General features: G+C 38.2%; 1 protein-coding gene and 1 pseudogene across 2 annotated transcripts in view; both read right to left on the bottom strand.

Moving 5' to 3' along the window:
* The window catches only part of TTC39B (tetratricopeptide repeat domain 39B), a 136,886-nt gene that overhangs the window by 7,879 nt on the left and 104,714 nt on the right, over positions 1 to 24,293 (bottom strand). For both annotated transcript variants that reach the window (XM_036856554.1, XM_036856555.1), the window contains 10 exons: positions 22,572 to 22,677; positions 21,132 to 21,197; positions 19,480 to 19,588; positions 18,845 to 18,912; positions 18,700 to 18,759; positions 17,087 to 17,248; positions 15,823 to 15,914; positions 11,231 to 11,357; positions 7,790 to 7,898; positions 3,840 to 3,926 (listed from right to left, as the gene is read on the bottom strand). In XM_036856554.1, the coding sequence (XP_036712449.1) occupies positions 3,840 to 3,926; positions 7,790 to 7,898; positions 11,231 to 11,357; positions 15,823 to 15,914; positions 17,087 to 17,248; positions 18,700 to 18,759; positions 18,845 to 18,912; positions 19,480 to 19,588; positions 21,132 to 21,197; positions 22,572 to 22,677 (986 nt within the window). The remainder of the gene's footprint in view (positions 1 to 3,839; positions 3,927 to 7,789; positions 7,899 to 11,230; positions 11,358 to 15,822; positions 15,915 to 17,086; positions 17,249 to 18,699; positions 18,760 to 18,844; positions 18,913 to 19,479; positions 19,589 to 21,131; positions 21,198 to 22,571; positions 22,678 to 24,293) is intronic.
* On the bottom strand, positions 14,367 to 14,486 carry LOC118897606 (annotated as a pseudogene).

Below are 24,293 nucleotides of genomic sequence, written 5' to 3'. Positions count from 1 at the left end.
ATCAGTAAACTGCTTGTCTATGGGAGGTTAAGGATGTTACTTAACCAACTCAAAGGAGGTCACTTTACTTCTAGGTGCCGAAAATAGCTGATATTCACCTCTCACTTCCAAGATCTGACAGGTTATTCACTAAGAAGATCACAAATGTCAATGCCACCACATTACCTTCCCTATTAAAGACCATTCCCCCTCTGCCTCAAAAAAATCTATTTATGCTTCTAATCATGGATGCTCATTGAAATATCCATTCAAGAAGTAATATCTGGGCTTCCCTGGTGGCGCAGTGGTTGAGAATCTGCCTGCCAATGCAGGGGACACTGGTTCAAGCCCTGGTCTGGGAAGATCCCACATGCCGCAGAGCAGCTGGGCCCGTGAGCCACAACTACTGAGCCTGCGCATCTGGAGCCAGTGCGCCGCAACAAGAGGGGCCGCGATGGTGAGAGGCCCGCGCACCATGATGAAGAGTGGCCCCCGCTTGCCACAACTAGAGAAAGCCCTCGCACAGAAACGAAGACCCAACACAGCCATAAATAAATTAATTAATTAATTAAAAAAAAAAAAAAAAAGAAGTAATATCTTTCCAGGCCTAGAACAAAACCCTTACGGTCCATACTGGATGCTAAGTTTTAGTATCACTTGTGCATTCTATTGAGTTCTATGTCACATTTTATGACAGTTTGTCTTATCTCACCGTTTTGGTGCTCAGTGAAGGACAATTTTGCGGAGGAACACCATGGAAAGTTGAAGTACCATTAAAACACACAACTTTTATTTAGATCATGACTTAGGAATATGGAAAATGGATTCAAAAATACCATGTTCCTCCAAAAACCTTAGAAAGCAAAACCATTATTTCCTCAGACCACTACCTGTCAGATGATTATTTTCCCTTAAAACGTGAAAGCTTTATCATGACTCTCAACCTCATGGGAGAGTTCACAGATGAACATTTCAACACATGGTTTCCATTTTACACCCCAAGAAAATTACACAATAATGCTGCCAAAGCACACTTGCATCACAAAAGATCTGCTGAACTTAAAACAGAGGGTAGGCTTAGGGAAAAGGAAATTTGAGGCCCAAACTACAAAGTATGTACATTGAACTTTTTAGAAGCTAGTTGATATGCACCAAAGGAAAAATGTGAAAATAGATTTAGAGGTGAAGAGCCATAAAGTAACACTTTCCCTTTTATGTAACTCTTATGCTTGCTACATAATTTCACCAAGCAAATTAGTTATAACAAATAGTTAAAGTAGAACTACTGAATCAACTTCTGGCTACATGTTGAATTTAGTCAGATTTCGAGTGAAGCACTATTGGAATTAATAGCAAATACTGACTCCAGGCATACTACCAAGTGCTTTTCTGTCTTTAAACAGTATTCCTCCTTTTGTATCGCTGACCAGCCTTTCATAACTGTGGCATCGTCAGAGGAGAACACCAATTATATCCTCTACCATCTTTTACTTTAGAGACACTTACCAAAGGTAGGAGAAGCCAAAATACATTCATTTCCTAATAATGTGTATGTGGCGAGGGTGTGTAGGGGGGAAGGAGGTGTTTAGTGGAGGCTGCAGTCACCTCAGCTTTACCACTTCACTCCATTTTCCAATTGTGGATTTTTTCCCTCACTCTGAAGGATAAGAGCTTAATTACTAAAAGATCCTAAGGGGGTAGGGGTATAGAATCAGGTAATCATCTTGCGTAAAACCATGGACCTAGAAGAGATCATCATAAATTTCATGTGCAACATCTAGCAAAAGCGATGTTCAGAAAAGAAACCAGTTTTTTGTTTGTTTGTTTGGTTTTTTTTTTTTTACCCAGCAGGAATACATACAAAGACAAGTTTGTACAAAGTACAATGTGTCTGCTGTCTGAGCTCTTCTCCCCCACCAGCCCTGCTTAAATATCTCTCAAAGTCTATCATCTCAATATGTCATTAAAAGAGAAAGGAATGGATGGGGAGAACAGCCTGATTTTCTAAACCTCTATTGCATTTTACATGCATAGTCTGATACAAATATTACTCCTTTAATTTTTTTCCCCCACCAATGTAGGGGCAAAATAAATTTAGAGGGAAGGGGTGAAGAGTCTGCTCAAATAGAGGAAATCTCAATAGTCTCTCAGGGCTTCTTAACAGTGTGGGTGCTCTGTATCCGAGGGCTTCACATCCGCAGATTCAACCAACCAGATTGGAGCTACATTTAGGATCCACAGTTGATTGAATCCACAGGTGCGGAAAAAGCAGATACAGAGGGTGGACTATGGAACCTGAGCATCCAAGGATTTTGGTATCCACAGTGGGTCCTGGAACCGATCCCACGCAGAAACTGAGGTACGACTGTATACAAAGCCCTTACTCCCTGGTGGTACGTAATAGTCTATACTACAAAGCATAGACATTCAAACATTAGAATTTATTCTACTGCATCAAAACCCTTATCTTTGTAGTAAAACAGAAGAAGCAAGCTAGCCTGCTTTTCTGGGGGAAAAATACCCTACAAATGTTTTAACTTAATAAAAAGAGGTTTTTCTTTACCTCCCAGTTTTCACATACCCACTTATTTTAAAACATATTCATTTTTCCATCTGATTTGTGAATATGTGGGGTTTAATCACAGATAATTCCCTTAATGACAGGAACAATGCTTTTTCTGCCTGTCACAGTGCTATACCTAGTATGGAAAATCTAAGAGTGTTCAAAGGAACAAATTAATGAAGAGTGGCCAAATTGATTCAACAAAAATAAACACTAGTAAATTTGTTCAAAAGCCCAAATACATTTTACTGAAGTACATTTTGTGAAATCTCATTTTTTGAAGTAAACATTTATGGAGTTTCATCTAAGTTACATTTCAAAATGATGGGGCTCTATGTTGAGTTTCCACTCAAATCAAAGTAAGTATTTTTCCTTTTTGAAATTATTCCATATTAAAAAGAGTAAAAAAAATCATCTCACACCCATTAGGATGGCTATTACCAACCAACCAACAAACAAACAAAACAAATATTAAAAAAAATAGAAAATTACAAGCATTGTCAAGGATGTAGAGAAATTGAAACCCTGTGCATTGCTGGTAGGAATGTACAATGGTGCAGCCACTAGAGACAACAGGATGACAATTCCTCAAAAAATTAAAAATAGAAATGCCGTATGATCCAGCAATTGCACTTTAGGGCATATATCTAAAGGAACTGAAAGCAGGGTCTCAAAAAAATATTTGCATACCCATATTCATAGAAGTATTTATTATTCACAGTTGTCAAAAGTGGAAGCAACCAAATATGCATTGATGGATGAATAGATAAACAAACTGTGGTATAAACATCCAAGGGAATATTATGCAGCCTTAAAAAGGAAGGAAATTCGGACATGTGCTACAACATGGATGTACCTGGAGGACATTAGGATAAGGGAAATAAGGCAGCCACAAAAAGAAAAATACTGTGTGATTCCACTTACACGAAGTCTCTAGAATAGTCAAATTCATAGTAACAAAAAGTAGAATGGTGATTGCCCACAGCTGTGGGGAGGGGGAGATGGGGAGTTATTGTTTAATGGGTATGAAAAAGTTCTCAAAACTGGTTGCACAACCAAGTGAATATACTTAGCACTACTGTACCATACAGTTTTAAAAAACGGTTAATATGGTAGGTTTTATATTATGTGCATTTTCCTACAATTAAAAATTTAAAAGAATTGTAAAAAATGTAAGGAGGCTTATCATAACTCTATATTAGTAGAAACTATGCAGAAAATATGTTAGTGATGGAACATCTAGGACACACAGACAAAGAAAGTCTGAAATGTCCATATAGTCTGTACTTATACATACGTTGTTTTGGTTCTTTGTTAAATAGTACAAACTTTGAGTTCCTCCTTTTGGTCCCAGTTTCTTGAGCCTTCTCATCCACTCGTTTCCCTGGTGCCCAGAAATCAAAGGGAATTATCAGTCCATGAAGATGAATACCTCAATATTTTGGCTACTCTACCTAACCTCCAGATCAAAATGAGCTAAAGTATTATAACTTTTCTGTAAAAGGGGAAGGAAAAAGAAGGGAAAAGAAACCATCATTCTTTTATTTAAAATGATGCCTTTAATATGGGAAGGTGACATACTCGCCCTTCATCAACAGATGAGCTTTTCGTAAGACTGTTTTTCAGTAGTGGAGTAGAATATTCCACTCACCTGGTATCCCTGTGATCACCTGCTTGTATTTGCAAGAAGGCTAATGGGGAGGTGGGGAGGGCAGTGGTCTGTGGCCTCAGAACAGCATTGCTCTTAGTTCCACTGCATTCTTTATCTATCCAGCCTGAAACCTTGAGCTTGTTAGCAGATAAGCCCACTGATTCAGCTTTCATTCTTTTCTATTTCTTCTCCTTATTGGTGGGAATCTAAAGCTACAATTATTTTAAATATGGAAGGCAGCCTAAATGCCCAACAATTCTGAAAGAGTTGATTAAATTATGATATATTATCTCCATGGAATGCCATGAAGCTTTTGAAATTATTATAAGGGTTACTTAGCAACAATTAAAACATTTATGATAAACTACCATAGGATCCAGCAATCCCACTTCTGCATATTTATCTGAAAAACAAATACTAACTTGAAAAGATGTATACACCCTCATGTTCATTGCAGCATTATTACAACAGCCAAGCATGGAAACAACCTAAGTGTCCATCAATGGATGAATGGATAAAGAAAATGTGTTATATATATATAATAGAACATTCAGCCATAAGAAAGAATCAAATTTTGCCATTTGCAACAACAGGAAGGACCTTGAGGATATTATGCTAAGTGAACAAAAGTCAGACAGAGAAAGACAAACACCATATGATCTCACTTCTATGTGAAATCTAAAAAGAAAAAAAGAAAAAAAACCTCATAGATACAGGTAACAGATTGGTTGCCAGGGGCGAGGAGTTGAGGGGTGGGTGAAATATATGAAGAGGTCAAAAGGTACAAACTCCCAGTTATAAAATAAGTTAAGTCATGGAATATAGTATACAGCATGGTAACTATAGTTAATACTGTATTGCATATTTGAAAGTTGCTGAGAGTAGATCTTAAAAGTGCTCAAGAAAAAAAATTTTGTAACGATGTACGGTGACAGATATTAACTAGACTTACTGTGGTGATCATTTTACAATGTATATAGATATCAAATCATTATGCTGTACACCTGAAATTAATATAGTGTTATATGTCAATTATATCTCAATGGAAAAAAAAGTTTATGATATAATAAATGAAAAAAACTAGGCTAGAGTATGTCCAGGTACACTATGATTGTAACTATAAAAATAAAGCTAAGATGGGGCTTCCCTGGTGGCATAGTGGTTAAGAATCCGCCACCGTAACTAGAGAAAGCCTGCACGCAGCAACGAAGACCCAACGCAGCCAAAAATAAAATAAATAAAATTTTTTAAAAATAATAAAAAAATAAAGCTAGGATGGTATACACAGAAATTCTAAATTAATTGTGCATAGCAGGAAAAATATGGGTGACTTTTTTCACCTACATCTGTAACAGGGAAGAGCTAAAACGGACTCCCTGTTGGATCTGTTTCTTTGACTTTAACCTTTGCTTTTGTTATTATAATCATACATAATGGCCTGCCTCAGGGAACCCTGCCCACCTGTGACTGGCTGCAAGAAAAAAGAAACTAACACATCCCCTCCCCAGGCTGGTCATTCCAGGAGTTTTGCAAGACTGGTGGCCCTTTTACTTTACTTCCTCACCACCTCTCCCTCTCTGATTCTATAAAAGAAACTGGCATCCAGACCCCGATAAGATGGTTTTTCTGAGACGCTAGTCTGCCATCTTCTCGGTCTGCCGGCTTTCCGAATGGAGTCATATTCCTTTGCCTCGGCACCTCGTCTCCGATTCATTGGCCTGTCGTGTGGCGAGCAGAGTGAGCTTGGACTCCGTAACACATCTATCAAATGTCATTACGTGTTTAATTTTTGAAAAGTAATTGTAAAGAGAAATGTCATTAAACATTTCAGCCCCATACTGTGGTTGAAGTAAAAAATGATCCACTATATAACACAGGGAACTCTACTCAGTGCTCTGTGGTGACCTCAATGGGAAGGAAAACCAAAAAAGAGGGGATATATGTATATGTATAGCTGATTCACTTTGCTGTACAGCAGCAGAAACTAACACAACATTGTAAAGCAACTATACTACCAAAAAAATTAAATAAATAAATAACCCAAATGAGGTGCTCATCCCCGGAGTCGCAGTCAATCATTTCATCCCCCACGTGGGGAGTATACTGCATATGGAGCTGGTACTCCTTCGGTGCCCATTTTCTTCCAGCTAAGGAAAATTAGTTACCTGTTAGAATTTTTCCTGGCTATTCTTGAATTTTTATGCCCTTTACAATGTTTATCATCCCAGCAATTTTTATTAATTAATTAATTTATTTTTAGCTGTGTTGGGTCTTCGTTTCTGTGCGAGGGCTTTCTCTAGTTGTGGTGAGCGGGGGCCACTCTTCATCGCGGTGCACGGACCTCTCACTGTCGCGGCCTCTCTTGTTGCGGAGCACAGGCCCCAGGCGTGCAGGGTCAGTAGTTGTGGCTCACGGGCTTAGTTGCTCCGCGGCATGTGGGATCTTCCCAGACCAGGGCTCGAACCCGTGTCCCCTGCATTGGCAGGCAGATTCTTAACCACTGCACCACCAGGGAAGCCCCATCCCAGCAATTTTTGCTTTACTTCTGTGATTAGAACATTCCAGAGGATAAGACCATTATCTTGGAATAATACCTAAATGATCTGGGGGTTGATAAGGAATACAACAAAAGCTATCACTTACGGTATTGTTTAGCAAAAGTTAAAGCCTCTATTTATGACAGAGAACTAGAAAATGTCAGAGCAAGAAAACCCTGGGTATCATCTGGTCCAACACACACCCATTTTAAAAGAAATTGGAGGCTCTCCTGGGTATGGGATGAGGTATGCTTCCCAGAGCCTCACAGCTGCAGGAGTCGAACTATAAGCCCAGACCAGCTGATTTTCCCCCTACTATGCCAGCTGCTTCCAGTAAATAGAGCTTCCAGTACACTGGAAAGGGACCTCCAGTACAACCAAAGTAATGAGTAAAAACATCAAATTGTGACAAGATTTCAACTTGAAAACAAACAATTCTCTGTGTCTGTAAAAACACAGTAGTCATTAGAGAGCAAAAATGAGGCATGGAAAGAATCACAACCAACTAAAACCAGTATACATTTCCCTTGAGCTGCTCTAAAACTCAACTCTCTTCTTCATCTTTTTTTTTTTTAACAGCCTTAAGATAAAATTCCCATAACATACAATTCACCCATTTAAAGTATGCAATTCACTGGTTGTGAGTATATTACAGAGGTGTGAACCATCACCAGAATCAATTTTAGAATATTTTCATCACCCCCAAAACCAAATGCCATAACCTTTAGCTTTCACACACCCCCAGTTCTCCATCCCTAGGCAACCATTAATCTGCTTTCTGTCTTTACAGACTGATCTATCCTCCATATTTTATGTAAATTATATCTCTCACTGTTTTCTTTTGCAGCTGGCTTCTTTCACTGAGCCTAACGTCCCCAAGGCTCATCCATGTTGTATCAGGTATCTTTTCTCCATCTTGATTGCAATCACTCAGACACCTGCGGCTCAAGCTCCTTTGTCCTCATCATGCACACAAATTAACACGGGCTTATGTGCACAGGGAAAGGATGGGAGAGGGGCAACGGTAAAGATTTCCAGGCTCTTACTTTTCATACTTACTTTCACTTTGTAGATCTGCCTCAGCCTTTTCAACAGTTACCAACAGATTTTCAGAAAGATCTTTTCTTTTGCTCACTAGTGGAAAACCATTCCAAACATACATCATTTCCTAATGAGGAAAAATGAGAAACCATTCGCAATTATGTGAGGTTATTCAATGTTCTTTACAACAACAAAACTACATATGTGTGTTTTGCCTCAGTTGCTAGTGATCTCAAGACAACATTTAGAGATCATTTTCCTTAGCTTTCCTCATTTGGAATTTAGTGATTTAATTTCCCCTTTTCTCACTTTATTTAATGCTTTTTGCCTTTTATACTGCAAAGTATTCTATATATATATATATATATATATATATATATAGTATATTGTGTTTTTACTGAAAAATTAATTTACTCATTCATTTAACAAGTATTTATTAAGCATCTACTGGTATCCAATCCTTTTGGAAGATAATGGATTACAGATACAGAAATAAATATAATATTTTAAAATGATACTATGAACAATTCTATTTAATATAGATTTTTGCTGTTACACTTAAGTAAAGGGAAACATTTTTCAATATCTGCCAACTGTTTATATAAAATGTCTCCAAGGACATCACTGAAAATGAACATAGGAAATATTTTACCTGGCTCAGGTTCTTTTATACCATTAAAAACATGTGACAGTCCGGTAATGCAATCCAATATGCAGAAAATGCATTCATTTAAAGGCCATACGGCAGAATGACAGCCCCTAAAAATGTAAACTAATGATTTCTCATTGCAAATTACACTTAATAGGCAAACAGATGAGAATTTTTTTTTTTGGACCAAAAGCAAATGTGCTCTTGCTTGAAAATATTTTTCAAATCTTCCTAGTAGTGCAGTTCATATTTTGAAAGGTATGAAATAACCAGGGTAATTAGAATCTTCTTGGAAATAAATGAATGTTAAAATATTATAGAGATATTGTTTGAACAGCCTCTTACAGGGAAGCAGTAGAAACGAGGAAAATACATTGGAGTGGCAGCAAAGTCATCTTTACACTATGGTACTGAAAACTAAGATAACAACACTACCTTTTGTTTTACATCTAGCTTCTAATTGCTAATAGAGTAAGAGTTCAATTCAATAACTAACCGAACATTTATTTTAACTGATGATGATGTTTTTAAATGTTGCTTTTATCGAAGGAATATTCTGTCAGAAGAAGGAACGCTCATACCTGACCTTGCCATTTTATGACATATAGGATTTTGGTAAAATTCCTAGTCACCACAAATTCAAGCCAATTCTTACACCCTTAGCCCTGGAGAAATAAGTGCTCTGAGTTAACCTTCCTTAAGACCCTTAGTAATCAGAGCAAGCTATACATCGTCATGTACACACAAGCATCTAAGTTCTAGGGCAGAGAAAGGACTATGGTGCTCTACAAAAATTTCAGGGAAGTTCTGTGACACAGAAAGAAAAAAATTTCCCAGCACAAATCACTAGATAGAAATGAAGCAGAAATGGAGCTGAAAGCTGTCATTGGTAAAACAGCATCAGGCTCCCACGTTAGCTGGGAAAGGGGGATGTTTGGTCATTTTTTGTGATTTGCATGGTGTTCTTATTTTTATCTGTGTTCAGATATGATTACAGAGTGATCGTATATTTTTTTATTAAATTTATCTGTTTATTTATCTATCTATCTATTTATTTATTTATGGCTGTGTTGGGTCTTTGTTGCTGCGGGCGGGCTTTCTCTAGTTGTGGCGGGCGGGGGCTACTCTTCATTGCAGTGCGCGGGCTTCTCATTGCGGTGGCTTCTCTTGTTGTGGAGCACAGGCTCTAGGCGCACGGGCTTCAGTAGTTGTGGCTCATGGGCTCTAGGCCTGCGGGCTTCAGTAGTTGTGGCACACGGGCTTAGTTGCTCCACGGCATGTAGGATCTTCCCGGACCAGGGCTCGAACCTGTGTCCCCTGCATTGGCAGGCAGATTCTTAACCACTGCGCCACCAGAGAAGTCCCCAGAGTGGTCATATTTTTATCTCATTCCATCACAGGCACAGAACAACCCAGTCTGAGGGTGGTGTTCTCCGAGACTAAGTTGGGAAAACCTGGGTCAAGGTACTAGGTGCAGGCTAGCTCCCAACTGATGCCTGTGAGGGGCGCTGCAGTTTTCTTTCTCACAGAATATTTAAAGAGCTTCTATATCAATGATAAAATAATAAAAAACCCGATGAAATCAGGGAAGTAAGTATACGAACAACAATTCACAAAACAAGAAATAAAAATGAACAAGCATGTGAAAAGATGCTCAACTGCACATGTAAACAGTAAAACACTGTTGGTAGGAATTTAAATTGGTACAGCCTTTCTGGAGGGCAAACTGGCAATGTCAAAGTATTAAATGCATATGCCCTTCAACTCAGAATTCCATTTCTAGACATCTCTCCCAGACAATTTTATGCCCAGGTACAAAAAGAGAGATATGAAAGAATAGTAATTGTAGCTTGTTTGTAGTAGTAAAAACTGGAAACTAAATAACTGTTAAAGGGGGATAACTGAAAAAACTCTGGAATCAAAAAAAAAAAAAAATCATGAACCCCCAAAGGAGGACAGCAGGTGTGAGCTTGCACTAAACAGCTTTCCTGTGCTATGTGACTACCTACGCAAAACTAAAGCCCCAAAGAGTCATCATAATTTGATATATTCGGTACTTTAAAAAAAAGTCTTCATTAAGACAACTTAAGTTGAAATTATGCTTTTCACAAAGTCTAGCCTAAATGGCATACCGATCAAGAACGTGAGCTCTAGCGCTGGGCAGGGCAAAGCAGCCACCAGCCACTTATGGCTCTGGAGCAATGCGACTGGTTCAAACTGAGACGCACTCTAAGCATAGAACACACACCAGATTTCAATGGATGAGTACAATATGCAAGAATGCGAAATCTCATGAATAAGTTTTTAGAGATTACATGCTCAATGACAAAATGTTGCCTAAATTGGGTTAAACCAATACTCTCAAAATGATTATCATGTGCCCTTTTACTTTTCAATTTTTTACCTTTTGATTTTAATGTGGCTACTAGAAAAGGTAGAGTTACATATGTGGCTTGCATTATAATTCACTCATTTCAATTAAGTCACCTCACCTCTCTCTGCTCTCTGAATTTCCTTACTTGTCAAATGAGGCTACAAAAAGAAACCCCCCTCATAGAGTTACTGTAAGAATTAAATGATATATTTTATAAATAGCCTTTATCAAAATTCCTAGAACATACCAATCAGTCAAAAAACATCTGCTATACTTTTTATTACTCATTAATAATTTATCCATAAATGTTCACCTTACAAACACAATGGTTTTTAATTGAGCGAACTTCACAACAAAAGTTAGATGTTCTCCCTGCCACTGTGAATAGACAATTTATTTCTAGGATGCAAACAGTAAATAAAATAAAGGCAGATACCAGGGCAGGCAAGATGAGCTTCACAGGTGCAGGCAACGAGGGAGAGTAACGTCGAGCCTTCCTCACAGCAAACTTCTCAGTAGGGATCGATTTCCCAGCAATTCTCTGCTTCAAGCCATCCACCTGTCTGTGAAAAGCCCCAGCCCCGGTGAAAGGTCGTTAAGAACACATACATTATTTACACCTGTCCTTGTCACGCTGCGCTCCCTAGACCGGTGGCATCAGCATCACCTGGAAACCTGTTGGAAATGCAAATTTGCAGGCTCCACCCCAGACCTATTAAATCAGCAGCTCTAGAGCTGGGGCCCAGCAATCTGGACTTCAATGAGTCCTCCAGAGGATTCTGATGCACGCACAAGTTTGAGAACCACTGATTGACACGTATTTCTTTCTAGTTAACTTAGCAAGTGTCCTAGCCTATCAAACAGAGTCAAGGAAATCTAGATATAAAATTGGCAATTTCCATAAGTAAGCAGGAAAAAGTCCAAAGTATTTACATTGTGGATACTTCTGAGAGAGGGAATAAGGTATACTGGTACATCTCCTATTCCTTTCTGCAAGTATGACACAGATCTGTAAAGTAATGTGGCTCAAAAGATAGCCGTCAATTCACGTATAATTTGAGAAAATGTTTCCAAAGCATAGGTGATTTTGAAAATAACCAACTAAGAACATATACCATGTTTACAACCTTTCTCTCAAAATTCTAAGAAATTCCAATTATAAAATTCACAGGCACATAAAAGTGAGAATAGGACGGTGAGGCTACATGTTCCTAGGGCACTTTCTTATACATAACTTTGCAAATGCACCAAACACGTTGCCAAGAAGAAATTTAGGGAGATATCCAACTACACTGAAAGAAAAAGATGCAATAAGAGGAAAAAACATTCCAGTATGAAGACAAGCTTGTGTTACATTATTTCTGGGCACAATTTGGGAATATGGATTTTTTTAATTGAGGTATAATTGACATATGACATTATATTATTTTCAGGTGTACAAAGGGCTATGGCTTTTAAATCAGAATGCCCATCATTACTGTGAATTCACATCAGTGGAAGAGGCAGTGGAAATGTGAGGTGGGAGTTGAGGGAAGGGGTCAGAAGCATGCAGTGGACATGAAACCTTGGCATTTAAGGATCACAGAGTCTGTATGAAGAGAACATTCATCTTTGGGACTCTCCTCTCATCATCCCAACAAATTAGATGCTATCACACATGCAGCAGACCTCAAGCTTTCTCCTGAAAATAAGATTGGTTACATATTTCAAAGAAATTATTTTGATATGGAGAAAATTTACTTCGAAGCACAGGAAGCATGGATGTAAAAGATCCCAATGTATCTTAATATTCCATTCCATTTGTTGTTTGTGTGAAATGAGGCAATACATTCTACCGGTAAGAGGTGGCATTAATCTACATGGCTTCCACTGATGTTGATTCTATTAGTATACATGGTCCTTTTGCTAAAAAGAGCTTCTCTAAAAGCATGAAAAAGTAGTCCTGGTCATACCTTCAAATTTGTTCTGACAGATTTGTCAGAGGGTTCAGCCAGGCCATTATTTCTCATAATGTGGTCACAGACTATAGTATTGCACTTAAAAGTGTGGGCTTCCCTGGTGGCACAGTGGTTAAGCATCTGCCTGCCAATGCAGGGGACATGGGTTCGAGCCCTGGTACTGGAAGATCCCACATGCCGCAGAGCAACTAAGCCCGTGCACCACAACTACTGAGCCTGCACTCTAGAGCCCACAAGCCACAACTACTGAGCTCACGTGCCACAACTACTGAAGCCCGCACACCTAGAGACCGTGCTCCGCAACAAGAGAAGCCACCGCGATGAGAAGCCCGCGCACCGCAACTAGAGAAAGCCCGTGCACGGCAACGGAGACCCAACGCAGCCAAAAATAAATAAATAAATAAATAATTTTTTTAAAAAAAAGTATTTGTCATCAATTATGTTTGAAGATACGCAGTTGGGCTTCTCCGTTCCTTAACTTCCCATCACCAGCGGTCACCTTCCTCCTTTCCACCACAGCCAACCCCCCCTACAGTCACACCTTAGACCACTTCATCACCTGTAACTTTTTGACCTCAAAGCACAATTCAAGCACACACCCTTTGAACAACACCACTCTCCTCATTCTAACCTTGGCTGTTCTACTAAGACTTTCAGTCCTCTTGCCTTTCAACTTTTCTCCCGCTCGGCAGTCTCCTTCTTTCCCCATCCCTCCACACTCCTGCCTAGACTGCCAGGCAGGCAAATCTTTACTGCAGCATGCTCTGGCTTATGTCCTAGACTCCCCTTGCTAATGCTTAGTCGTTGCGCACTCATCCGGATGAAGCTCAGTATCCATCCTCCTGCACCTGCACTGAGAACAAGTTAGTATCACTGTAAATTCATCAACACCAACCTCGAACGAGCCCTGGCACCACCTGCCATTCCCCCTCCTGTGTTTCTCTCACCACCCCTCACTGTCCCACTCTCTACACAAGCATGATTTCCAATATTCTTCATCCTCCTCAGACCTCCAGCCCACTCCTTTCTCTTTCACTCTCAACAGACAGCCCTGCCTCCTACTTCATAAAGAAAAACAGAAGCTGTGAGGGAGGAAGCCCTCCATCTCACGCTACCACACACGAGCTTGCATGCCTCCGCACCTGTTCTGGACTTCTTCCCTCCCGTACAATAGAGGACCTGGTCCTCCCTCTAGATAAAGCCAGTCCTGCCATCAGTGCTTTGGATTCTATCTCCTCTTGCATTCTCAAGAGCCTTGCAATATCAGTTATCCCATTCTCGCTTATACCATTTCTCGCTTATATGTCTAACTTCTCTTTCTCCAAAGGATCCTTCCCAGTGGTTTTTGAGAATGCTCAGATCTCTCCCATTAAGATATTCTTTGATACTACATCTCCCTCCAACTCACTCTCTCTCTATCTCTTCCCCTTCATAGTCAAAGTTATCCAGGGATGTTATTTATGCTCAACTCTCTTCATTTCTTTGTATCTCATTCACTCTTTAGCCAATCCCAGTCTGGTTTCTACCTCTATTCTATTACCTTACCAACTCCCGCTCGGGATACCAATGAGCTCTGTGTCCCTAAAGCACATTTTGCCTTATTTTTTTTTTTTAAGCCTACAGCACTCGGTTATTCCCAGGCGCTCTCCCATCCAGGTACGAACCAGCCCCGACCCTGCTTAGCTTCTGAGATCAGACAAGATCGGGCGCATTCAGGGTGGTACGGCTGGAGACTGTCTTATTTTTAAAAGGAATTCTGTGTTCTATGAGACATATTTTGAGCAATCCTGGACGTTCATTTTCCTTTGACCTATATATAAAATGTAGCATCACGTCCTGTCCCGTATCAGCTTTGTCTTAGTTCTTCTAATGTGCAGTGCTCCTTCCTGCAACAGCATCCTCTCAAATGCTGTTCTCTTGGTCTGAAACTGTTACCACCACAACTCCCCACTGCCCCAGCAGCTCCCACGCCACCTTCAGACCTCATCTCAACTATCATTCCCTCTGTGCTCTTATCCATACCTCTCCTCCCACTGGGGAACGGAGGGACAGTGGGTAGTGTTGGTGATGCAAGTATTGTAGGTTTCTGCCTTGCTAACTGGTAGTCCCAGTCACTGAGAGAGGAAAGAACACCAGGTTTGCTAGGGAAGACTGGATGTGGTGAGCTTTCAATGCTTTGACATATCTAAGTGAAGGTGGTAAACGGGAGCTAGATGTATGGGTCTGGAGCTCAGTCACAAGGTCTGTACTAGGGATTTAAACTTGGCTTGAATCAGATTTCCTAAGGTTGAGGTACTAAGACTGACCTTTGAAATCAAAAGCATCAACTTTTAATAGATGGAAGTAGGATGAGTTTACAAAGATACCAAGAAGGAATGGTGAGACAAGTAGGAGGAGAAAAATCAGTCATGTGTTATAATTTTGCATTTACTGGGTGATTATTTCACTGATGTCTAGTTCCACTACAAGATTATGAACTGCACAAGGACAGGATCCATGCCTGTTTATTCAGCACTTAACACAGTAGTGTTCATACAGTAGGTGCTCAACATAAAGGTTACAGATGAATGGACGGATGGATGGATGGATGGATGGATGGATGGACGGACAGACGGACACTGGTCTAAACAAAGTTAAACAGATTACTTCATAGCAGAGCTTCTCAGAATCTTTGGCACACTAATGAAAACTAAGGGTATGTTATATTGTGTTATACTCTGAAGTTTTTCTGATCACAAAATACCTTTGATTTATAACAGTAAACATCTTTAGCTAACAATACCATTTTAGGGAACTGTGTTCAAAATGCAGTAGCAAAGCCCCAATAACAAAACAAAAAACCATGTGTTCTCAAGATTCCCAATTACACTGGCATATCTGCAAAGTCTTGCTAAAAGGATGACATTTTGACCCTTAGTTAAATATATTTTTTTAAGAGTTTCTGTATCAAATCAGATAAATTAAAGAAATATGAAGGTGAAGCATGGAAGACCACTAAGGGAAAAAGAAAGTATTTGTGTGTTCCTCTATTCATTCAGGATCTTTGTTATAGAAATAGCGTCTTGCTTACCTAAATAAAGCTACCACATCCTCTTTAGTTGCTACTACATCTTCCTCTGGAAGCATACTCAAAATTGCAGCTTTTAAGAACACATATGTTGCCTTGAGGAAAAGAAAAGCAGCCAGTCAGAGAGCATCCTAGGTACATGACATTGCTATCTTGCAAATCAGGAAAGACCTACAAATCTTCCAGATATAATATTTAAGAGATATCAAATATTAAAAAAAAAGGAAATGAAGTCTTATATCACCTGTTCCAAACGAGATCAAAACTTTTCACCTAATTTTGGCCATTTTCCTATTATACAACTGTAACGTTCATGGATGAGAAAATGGACAAAATGAAAGAGAGATCATTATCTCATTCCTCCCAACTTTTCACAAATGGATCAGAATTTTTTTAGAACTCTTTTCTTTAATTGAAGTATAGTTGATTTACAATATTACATTAGTTTCAAGTGTACAACATAGTGATTCAATATTTTTATAGATGATACACCATTTAAAGTTGTTATAAAATATTGGCTATATTCTCTGTATATTACAACCTTGTATTTTATTTATTTTATAGCTAGCAGTTTGTACCTCTTAATCTCCTTCCTCTAACTTGCCACACCTGTTAGAATGGCTATCATCAAAAAGACAACAAATAATAAACGTTGATGAGATTGTGGAGAAAAGGGAACCCTAGTATACTGTTGGTGGGAATGTAAATTGGTACAGCCACTATGGAAAACAGTATGAAGGTTCTTCAAAAAATTAAAATAGAACTACCATATGATCCAGCAATTCCATTCCTGGGTATATATCCAAAGAAAAATGGAAACACTAATTCGAAAAGGTATGTACATCATAACGTTCATAGCAGCATTATTTACAAAAGCCAAGACATGGAAGCAACCTAAGTGTGCATCAACAGATGAATGGATTAAGAATTAATTTTGATTATTATGAAAAGCCTTGTTATCAGGGCATCAAAAAGTCTACAAACAATTATCAAGACTTGATATTTAATAATTTTTATATATAAGTACAGTTCATCTTCACAGATAAAGCCTCTTTGTTGAAAAAGACTATTTGGATGGCTTTTAAAGCACGTAGTGCTGAGGACAGTGGTTATAAACAGCAGGTACTTAATGCATACTTCCTCCTTTGATGGATCTCTAAGTTGAGAAAACAGTGTCAATATCATACTATGGAACAAACAGTCCTAAATGAAAATCATCCTGTACACTTATTAGCAAACAGATGACATTAATGAAACTGTACTTTACCTTGGACCATTTACTCTCTTTGCAAAGCAGATCTGAATAGTAATATGCCTCCCTCCAGTTTTGTTGGAATACAAAAATCCACATCAGCTCCCAATAACAGAGATGGTGAAACTGTTTCCATTCTTCTTGAACTGAAATGCATTTTCGAAATATCTCTTGTGCCTATAAGTCAATTGCATAAAGCTGATCATCCAGATATTAGACAAGGAGATAATAACCTAATGGAAAAATACATAAAACACTTGGTACAAAAAGAGCAAAATCATCACTCATTAAACCACTCAATACGACAACACGTTCCTTTCCTTATATGCAACAATACAGTTAAATTTTGCCTCTTTATTTAATTTTGTGAGAGGGCCATGGAACTTTATAATGTGGGAGTAGCAAAGTTCCTTTCTTAAGTAAGACGTAAAATGCAGAAGTCCTTTAAGAAAAGATTTGACAATAAATTTAGAACTTCCAGTGGGTAAAATATACCTTAAACAAAGTTAAAGGCAATGGACAGACTGGGAGAAGATATCGCTATGTGCAAAACGGGCAAAGGATTAACCCTTATCATACAGCAATTTTATAAAATCCTTAAAAAAAGACAAAAAACTCAGTGGGAAAATTGTTTAAAGATATAAATAGGAAATTAGAGGAAAAGATATATGAGTGACAAATATACATATGAAGAAATTTTTACACTGGAAAATATATATTAAAAAATTAGATTATCATTTTTCAACCATCACATTGGCAAAAATAAAACAGATAAATAATGACCAGAGTTGGCAAAGAGCACTGAAAACAAGTATTCTCATACCTTTACAGGAGTTTAAATGGACTAGCCTTACGTTAGGAGGGCAATTTGTCTGAATTTATCAAAATGCAAACATCTTTGACCTAGAAATCCTCATTATCAGAATCGATCTCACATAAATACACCTTTGCACAGAAATATACACATAATAATGTTTACAACAGCATCATGTATAGTAGCCAAATGCCTATCAATAGTGGACTGCTTTAATAAGTACAGTATATCCATCTCACGGAATGAAACCCAGCCATCGAAAAGAATGAGGAAGATTTAGAAATACTGACCTGGAAAGAAATCCAAGATGTATTGTAAGTAGAAAAAAATCAAATCAAGGAAAAATACATGTTTGACCCCATTTGTGTAGAAGAAAATTGTTCATGAGTATATTTATATAAAAGGCTATTCACTCTTCTTCTTCAAGGGAATTAGTGAATAATTTCCTTTGATGGGGAGCACACATGTAGTACAGTGGAGTGACCTTTATGCAGGGGCAAGATTCCAAAGTCAATATGTAATACCGAGATGGATAGTAGTCAAAGATTTTTGAAAGTCCCTTAAACTGCCCAACTGTATTTCTATATCCTACCCTGAATTGCCTCAGGTACTTTATGTGCAAATGTAGAGTATATTCAGTAATCTACTACATATCATAGAGTGTATCCACACAATTAACTTTTGGCTTTTTATTTACATATTTTCCCTTTATTTCTGTCTAGCGCGTATAGCTAGACTTGCTCATATGGAATGGGTGCACTACACAACTCCACCATATAGACAGCCCCCTAAATGACCCCCTCAAATAAGTTACCTCTTCCACGTTTCCTTTCAGCAGCTCTATCCGGCCATGATAAAACAACATGAGGGAGCCCTGCGGAGGGAGAAACAGACTGTTCAATGGTCAACCCTGGTTGATTGATTATGGTTGAAAAAGACACTTGAAATTCTAAGCATACATTTGGAAACTGCTGGAGGTAGGGTTCAAGGAGACGCTCTGCTTCCACAACATTCACTTCTCCTGTACCTAGAAATTTAACAGGAAAAGCCTCAGTCTTCACGAAATGTGGTCGACATTTATAACTATTTCTCCAAATTTCATTAAAATATAGCAAAGACCTATTCGTGGAAAACATGAAAACTGTTAATTTGTCATTTTAATATTTGGGAAATAAAAGAAGACAAGTCTCATCTATGACTTTAGTTTAAGAAAGCTCTAGGGCAAATTCTTAGGAGCAGAGGTGGTTGCCTTCAATTCCTAATTGAAATTTCTGGTTTTAATAGCAATATTAAACTTATTTTAACCAAAAATTTAATTTTCTGCTAAAAAAAGAAATGTAATATGCTAAAAATAGATCACCTTAAACAAGCTTTATAGAATTTTTTAGCTGAGAACAGATTAAAAAGAATTTGATGAAAGAAACCCTCCACCTCCTCTGCCAAATGTTACTATGAGAAATGTCACAATTTTCCACTTTTACTCAAAAGAAAGGTAAATATAGACTACGATCTCTTACTGATTTTTCTAAAGTTTTACTTACTCAGATGAAAGATAATCAATTTTCAATGATGTGAAATATAATCCAGTCCTTACCAAGTATCAGGGAGATATAAGTATGAAAAGCTAGTATAGTTAAGCAGCATAGTGGAGACCTCATGCTTCTTCCTAAGGCACCTTCCCGTAACTGCAGGATGCCCAACTCCTATGGGAATGAGAGGTATTTTAGAATGAGAAGAGCATGATTGAAACATCATATTCAGAGACTTTAAAATGCTAGCTCACGTATCCCCACCCTCCATGAAGGTGGGGTTTATTTTTCAAGAGCTTAGAATAGCAGTAATATCTAACTAGAAACAAATTTTACATTTTAAACTGGCATAAGACAATCTCCCAAATTCTTATATCATGTGACCTTAGGGAGAGAAAAAGGTAGAGCTCATTTCATAGAAAATGCTGTATTTCTCTTATATAAATATTAATTTATTAAAACATATTGAGGATCTAAGTACAAAACGCTATGGTGGGTATGAATGTATACAGTTCTATGTATTCAAAGATCTTTCCATCAAATAGGGAAGGTAGTACATGAACACATAATTTTATTGGAATATGGTGAGGGCCATAAGAAAGATAAGTAAATGATTCTGAAAGTTAGGAATACTTGAGCCTTGTTGGGAGAAGATAAGGGAAAGCTTTGTGGAATAGGTGACATTTATCTCAATCCTAATGGATGGAGAGGCTCTCAAGAGACATTATTTGGGAGGATGTCAGTTGAGGAGGACATCCAAAACAGACACCAGCAGAAGCATGGACACAGAAAAGCACAGGATCTATTTGGAGAACAACCATTTGCCCAGTTTAGCAGGAACACTGGGGAAGCAAAAAGGATGGGTAGTAGGTTAGAAGCATTGGCTAGAATCAGATCCTAGGGCCCTTGAATCCATGCTATAGTTTGGACTTTATTCAAGGGGCAAGTTGGAGCTACTAAAGAAGTAAGGTGGAAGATGAATAGTAGAGGGGAAGTGTAACGATGAAATACAGAGTCTGAATAGACAGACCATATCAGGAAGGGATCACCATAAATATATAATACTTATGGAGAACCTGGACAGTGGAATAAATGAGGGAAAAAATTACAGCTTCTTGTACTTGTTCTCATACATTTCTCAAAACCTGCTCTCTGGACTAACAGGGACAACTTTTGCAATAAGGCAACTCCGGTAATAGCATATTGAGTGTTATGATTAATAAATGTTATACACTACAAAAACAACCACACAGAACTATAACAAACAAAACTCATGGAAAACAAATTTCCTTGCTTAGTTTTATAGTGAAACTTGTAAAAACAAGGAAAACCAAAACACTGCAACTATACTTGATCCATACGAATCATAAAAGGTTAGACAGGGAAATCTAGCCTAATTTCTTGGTTTTGCAGGAAACTCTGGGGTTGCAAAAATGTTAGGGAAGCATATTTTAACCTCACATGAGTACTAAAGATCCAGCAAGCAGCAATATTAGTAAAACATAAATTTTAATCCCAGAATTTAAATAACAAAGATGAAAAATTTTAACTTTCAATAGAAAAACCATCTCTAACTCCTAAAAAATATGATCAAGACCCAATGCCTCTTTATCATTCTGAAAACAAATTGTTAGTTATGAGGACGTTATATTTCCCTCATATTCAATAAATAACTTTTATTTTCCTTGTCAAAATTAAGAAAAAATTAATTTTGTACCCTATTTCCAGAAAATCCTATAAATTCTAGTAGTCTGATAATCCGTGCTGGTAAAAGGGACAGCATCTGTAAGAAAAAATATACAAGTGTACTTATGTGTTAGTATATCTAACTGTAGATAAATGTTAAACTCTAAACAACTTAAAGTTTTAATGATTCAGTAATATGAAAAATTAGAACCAAGTTTAAACCACTAGACACGTCTCAATCACCACATGCTGCACCTAGTATAATCATTACTTGTGACTTAATTTCATTTAGTTAAGACAATACACCTAAAAAATTAAAAACAAAACAAAAAAAATCTTGGCTTTTTCAGAATGCTCTAAAGAACACTTGCTCCTTTCATGTGGGTTGATAAAGTCATGAGAAGATAACCCCCAGTGTCCACCTCCAAACAGTGTTTCTTTTAGCATCCTTTTCCAGAAAGCAAAAGTCTGTTGTATTCTCCATATGTGCAGGCATGACCCAGAAGTAGACACCTACAGCACTACAGCCCCTCTCTGGGACATCCCTAAACAGTAGGATAAAGGGAAGTCCTCCCAAGGCAGAACTTTGAGCCGTGTTCACTTTGTTCACTTTGCTTGGAAGGAGAAATGGCCATATATGCAATTATTTACTGATTCATGGGCAGTAGCCAATGGTTTGGTTGGATGGTCAGGGCTTTAGAAAGAACATGATGGGAAAATTGATGACAAAGAGCTCTGGGAAAGAGGTATACGGACAGACCTCTCAGAATGGGCAAAAAATGTGAAGATATTTGTGTCCCATGTGAATGTTCACCAAAGGCTGACCTCAGGAGAGGAAGATTTTAATAATCAAGTGGATAGGGTGATTCATTTTGTGGACACTAGCCAGCCTCTCTCCTCAGCCACCTCCGTCATCAACCAATCGGCTCATGAACAAAGCGGCCACGGTAGTGTATACACTTATGCGTGGGATTCCCTTTACCACTTAATTTTCTCACCAATTCCAGTCAAACCTTAATAAAATATCAAAATATCTAAATAATATAGCAATTGGACAGATATCTACTCAAACCCTTCATCTACCCCAGAGCTTCACCGTCCCTCAAACTATATTGTTCCCTCACCTATTTTCAATTTCAGAGCCACCATTGCTATAGCAATAATATTTCTGATGTGGAAATAGAACTGAATTTCAAGCTCCTTATTACCAAAAAATGTTACTAGTCCATTCAGAGAGCTGCATGCTTCCCTTATTATACAATCGAAAACTATTCTGAGCATGTGCAGAACTTTACAGCACATTCTGGCCAAAGCCCCCACTGGTTCACAGCACAAGAAAACTGATCCCACTGTAGCCACTTGCCAACCAAACCCAGGTAGTTGTTCAGGGTGAGGTTCAAATGCAGTAGCAGAGGCACTGAAAACCTAAGGTTCTTTTACAAAAGATTCTGGTTGCTTTCTGATCACTTACCAAATTAAAGGCCCCTATTCCAAGCTTGACGCCACCTTCAAACTCATAGAAGAATTGCTGCTCAACTTTGTTCTTCTGAATTACATGCAGGATAGAAAGACATTCTCTGGATTGAAGAAAACAGTTATACCGTAAGTTTACTATGACACTGAAAACTAATTTTAAGTCAAATTTTGCATTTACATACCATAAGATAAATGTCATTAGCCAAAATACTAGAGAATTTTTAAGTGGATGATGCTGTGCTGAGTTTACTCTTTTTTTCTTTTTTTAGTTTGCCGATATTTTATTTTATTTTTTAATACATCTTTATTGGAGTGTAATTGCTTCACAATGCTGTGCTACTTTCTGTTGTACAACAAAGTGAGTCAGCCATATGCATACATATATCCCCATATCCCCTCCCTCTTGAGCCTCCCTCCCACCCTCCCTATCCCACCCCTCTCCTGGGTAATCATCATTAAGGAAAAATGACACACTCATTTCTACACTGTTTATCAGGACCAATCTTTCTGGGCTTAAAGCAAAAGAGGGTTCAATATCAGCAAGCAAGACTCAGGAGCCATAGGACCGCAGGACTGTGATCTCAGTTTCCCAGCAATGTGTTAGAGGAGACTTCCTAGGAATGCTCAGTCTCTCAGCTGTTGTGCACACTTCAGCAACCTACCTTCCACTGAGTAACTGAGGTGCTACTGACAAAAAGACTTGAATTTCAGCATGATCATCATGGTCTCAAATAGACCAAAATAAAACTCACAACTAGGAAAGATTGAAAGAGGAAAGCAAACTCGATCACAATTGCCTGCAACTGTCCTCTTATTTTTCCCTCTTCCATCCAAGCCAATCTTTCTGATTTCTCACTTTAATTACTTGTCTATGCATTTTTCCCTTTCCCTTCACATCTTCGAAAGGCAAATACTTAATCAGAGAAATGCAGATGAAAACAATGACAAAGGTGTAAAAATTGGCAATAACCAGAAATTGGCAATAACCAGAAATCAAACTGACAGATATATTTTTTAAAGGTAATAAGAAAGAGCCAGATATTATGTATCACCTGGTGTGATGCAATTATAAATCATGCAACTTCACTTATGATGTATTCTAGCCAAATGCATCTAACCCGAATCTAATTTCCAGTTTACAGGAAATATAAGGGGCTACAGGAATGCTATGGACTGAACTATATTTCCCCCAAATTCATATGTTGAAGCTCTAATCCCCCCGCCCAGTGTGACTGTATTTGAAGACAGAGATTTTAGGAAGTAATTAAGGATAAATGAGGTCATAAGGGTGGGGACCTCCTCTGATAAGATTGATGGCCTTATAAGAGGAAGGTCTCTCATTGCCATGTGAGGACACAGTGAGAAGGTGGCTGTCTGCAAGCCAAGAAGAGAGTCCTCACCAGAACCTGATCATGCTGGTAACCAGATCTTGGACTTTCATCCTCCAGAACTGTGAAGAAATAAATTTCTGTTGCTTATGCCATCCAGTGTATGATATTTTGTTATGGCAGCCTGAGCTGACTATGACAAGGAACAAGCTAAATGAAAACTCAAGGAAGCCACCAAACAAATTTGTGCATATCCTGCAGGACAAATGGGTTGGGCTTTTCAACAACTCTCATGAATATAGAGACTCTTCCAGAATAAGATGTATTTAATGAACATAAACACTGGATGCTCAAGACAGTCTGGGTTGGATCCTGGTGCTGACATTCCA

This window comes from Balaenoptera musculus, chromosome 6 (assembly GCF_009873245.2).
Source record: "Balaenoptera musculus isolate JJ_BM4_2016_0621 chromosome 6, mBalMus1.pri.v3, whole genome shotgun sequence".
Classification (NCBI taxonomy): Eukaryota; Metazoa; Chordata; class Mammalia; order Artiodactyla; family Balaenopteridae; genus Balaenoptera; species Balaenoptera musculus.
Note: the sequence above shows the minus strand (reverse complement) of the source record. Positions and strands in the feature narration are given on the sequence as shown.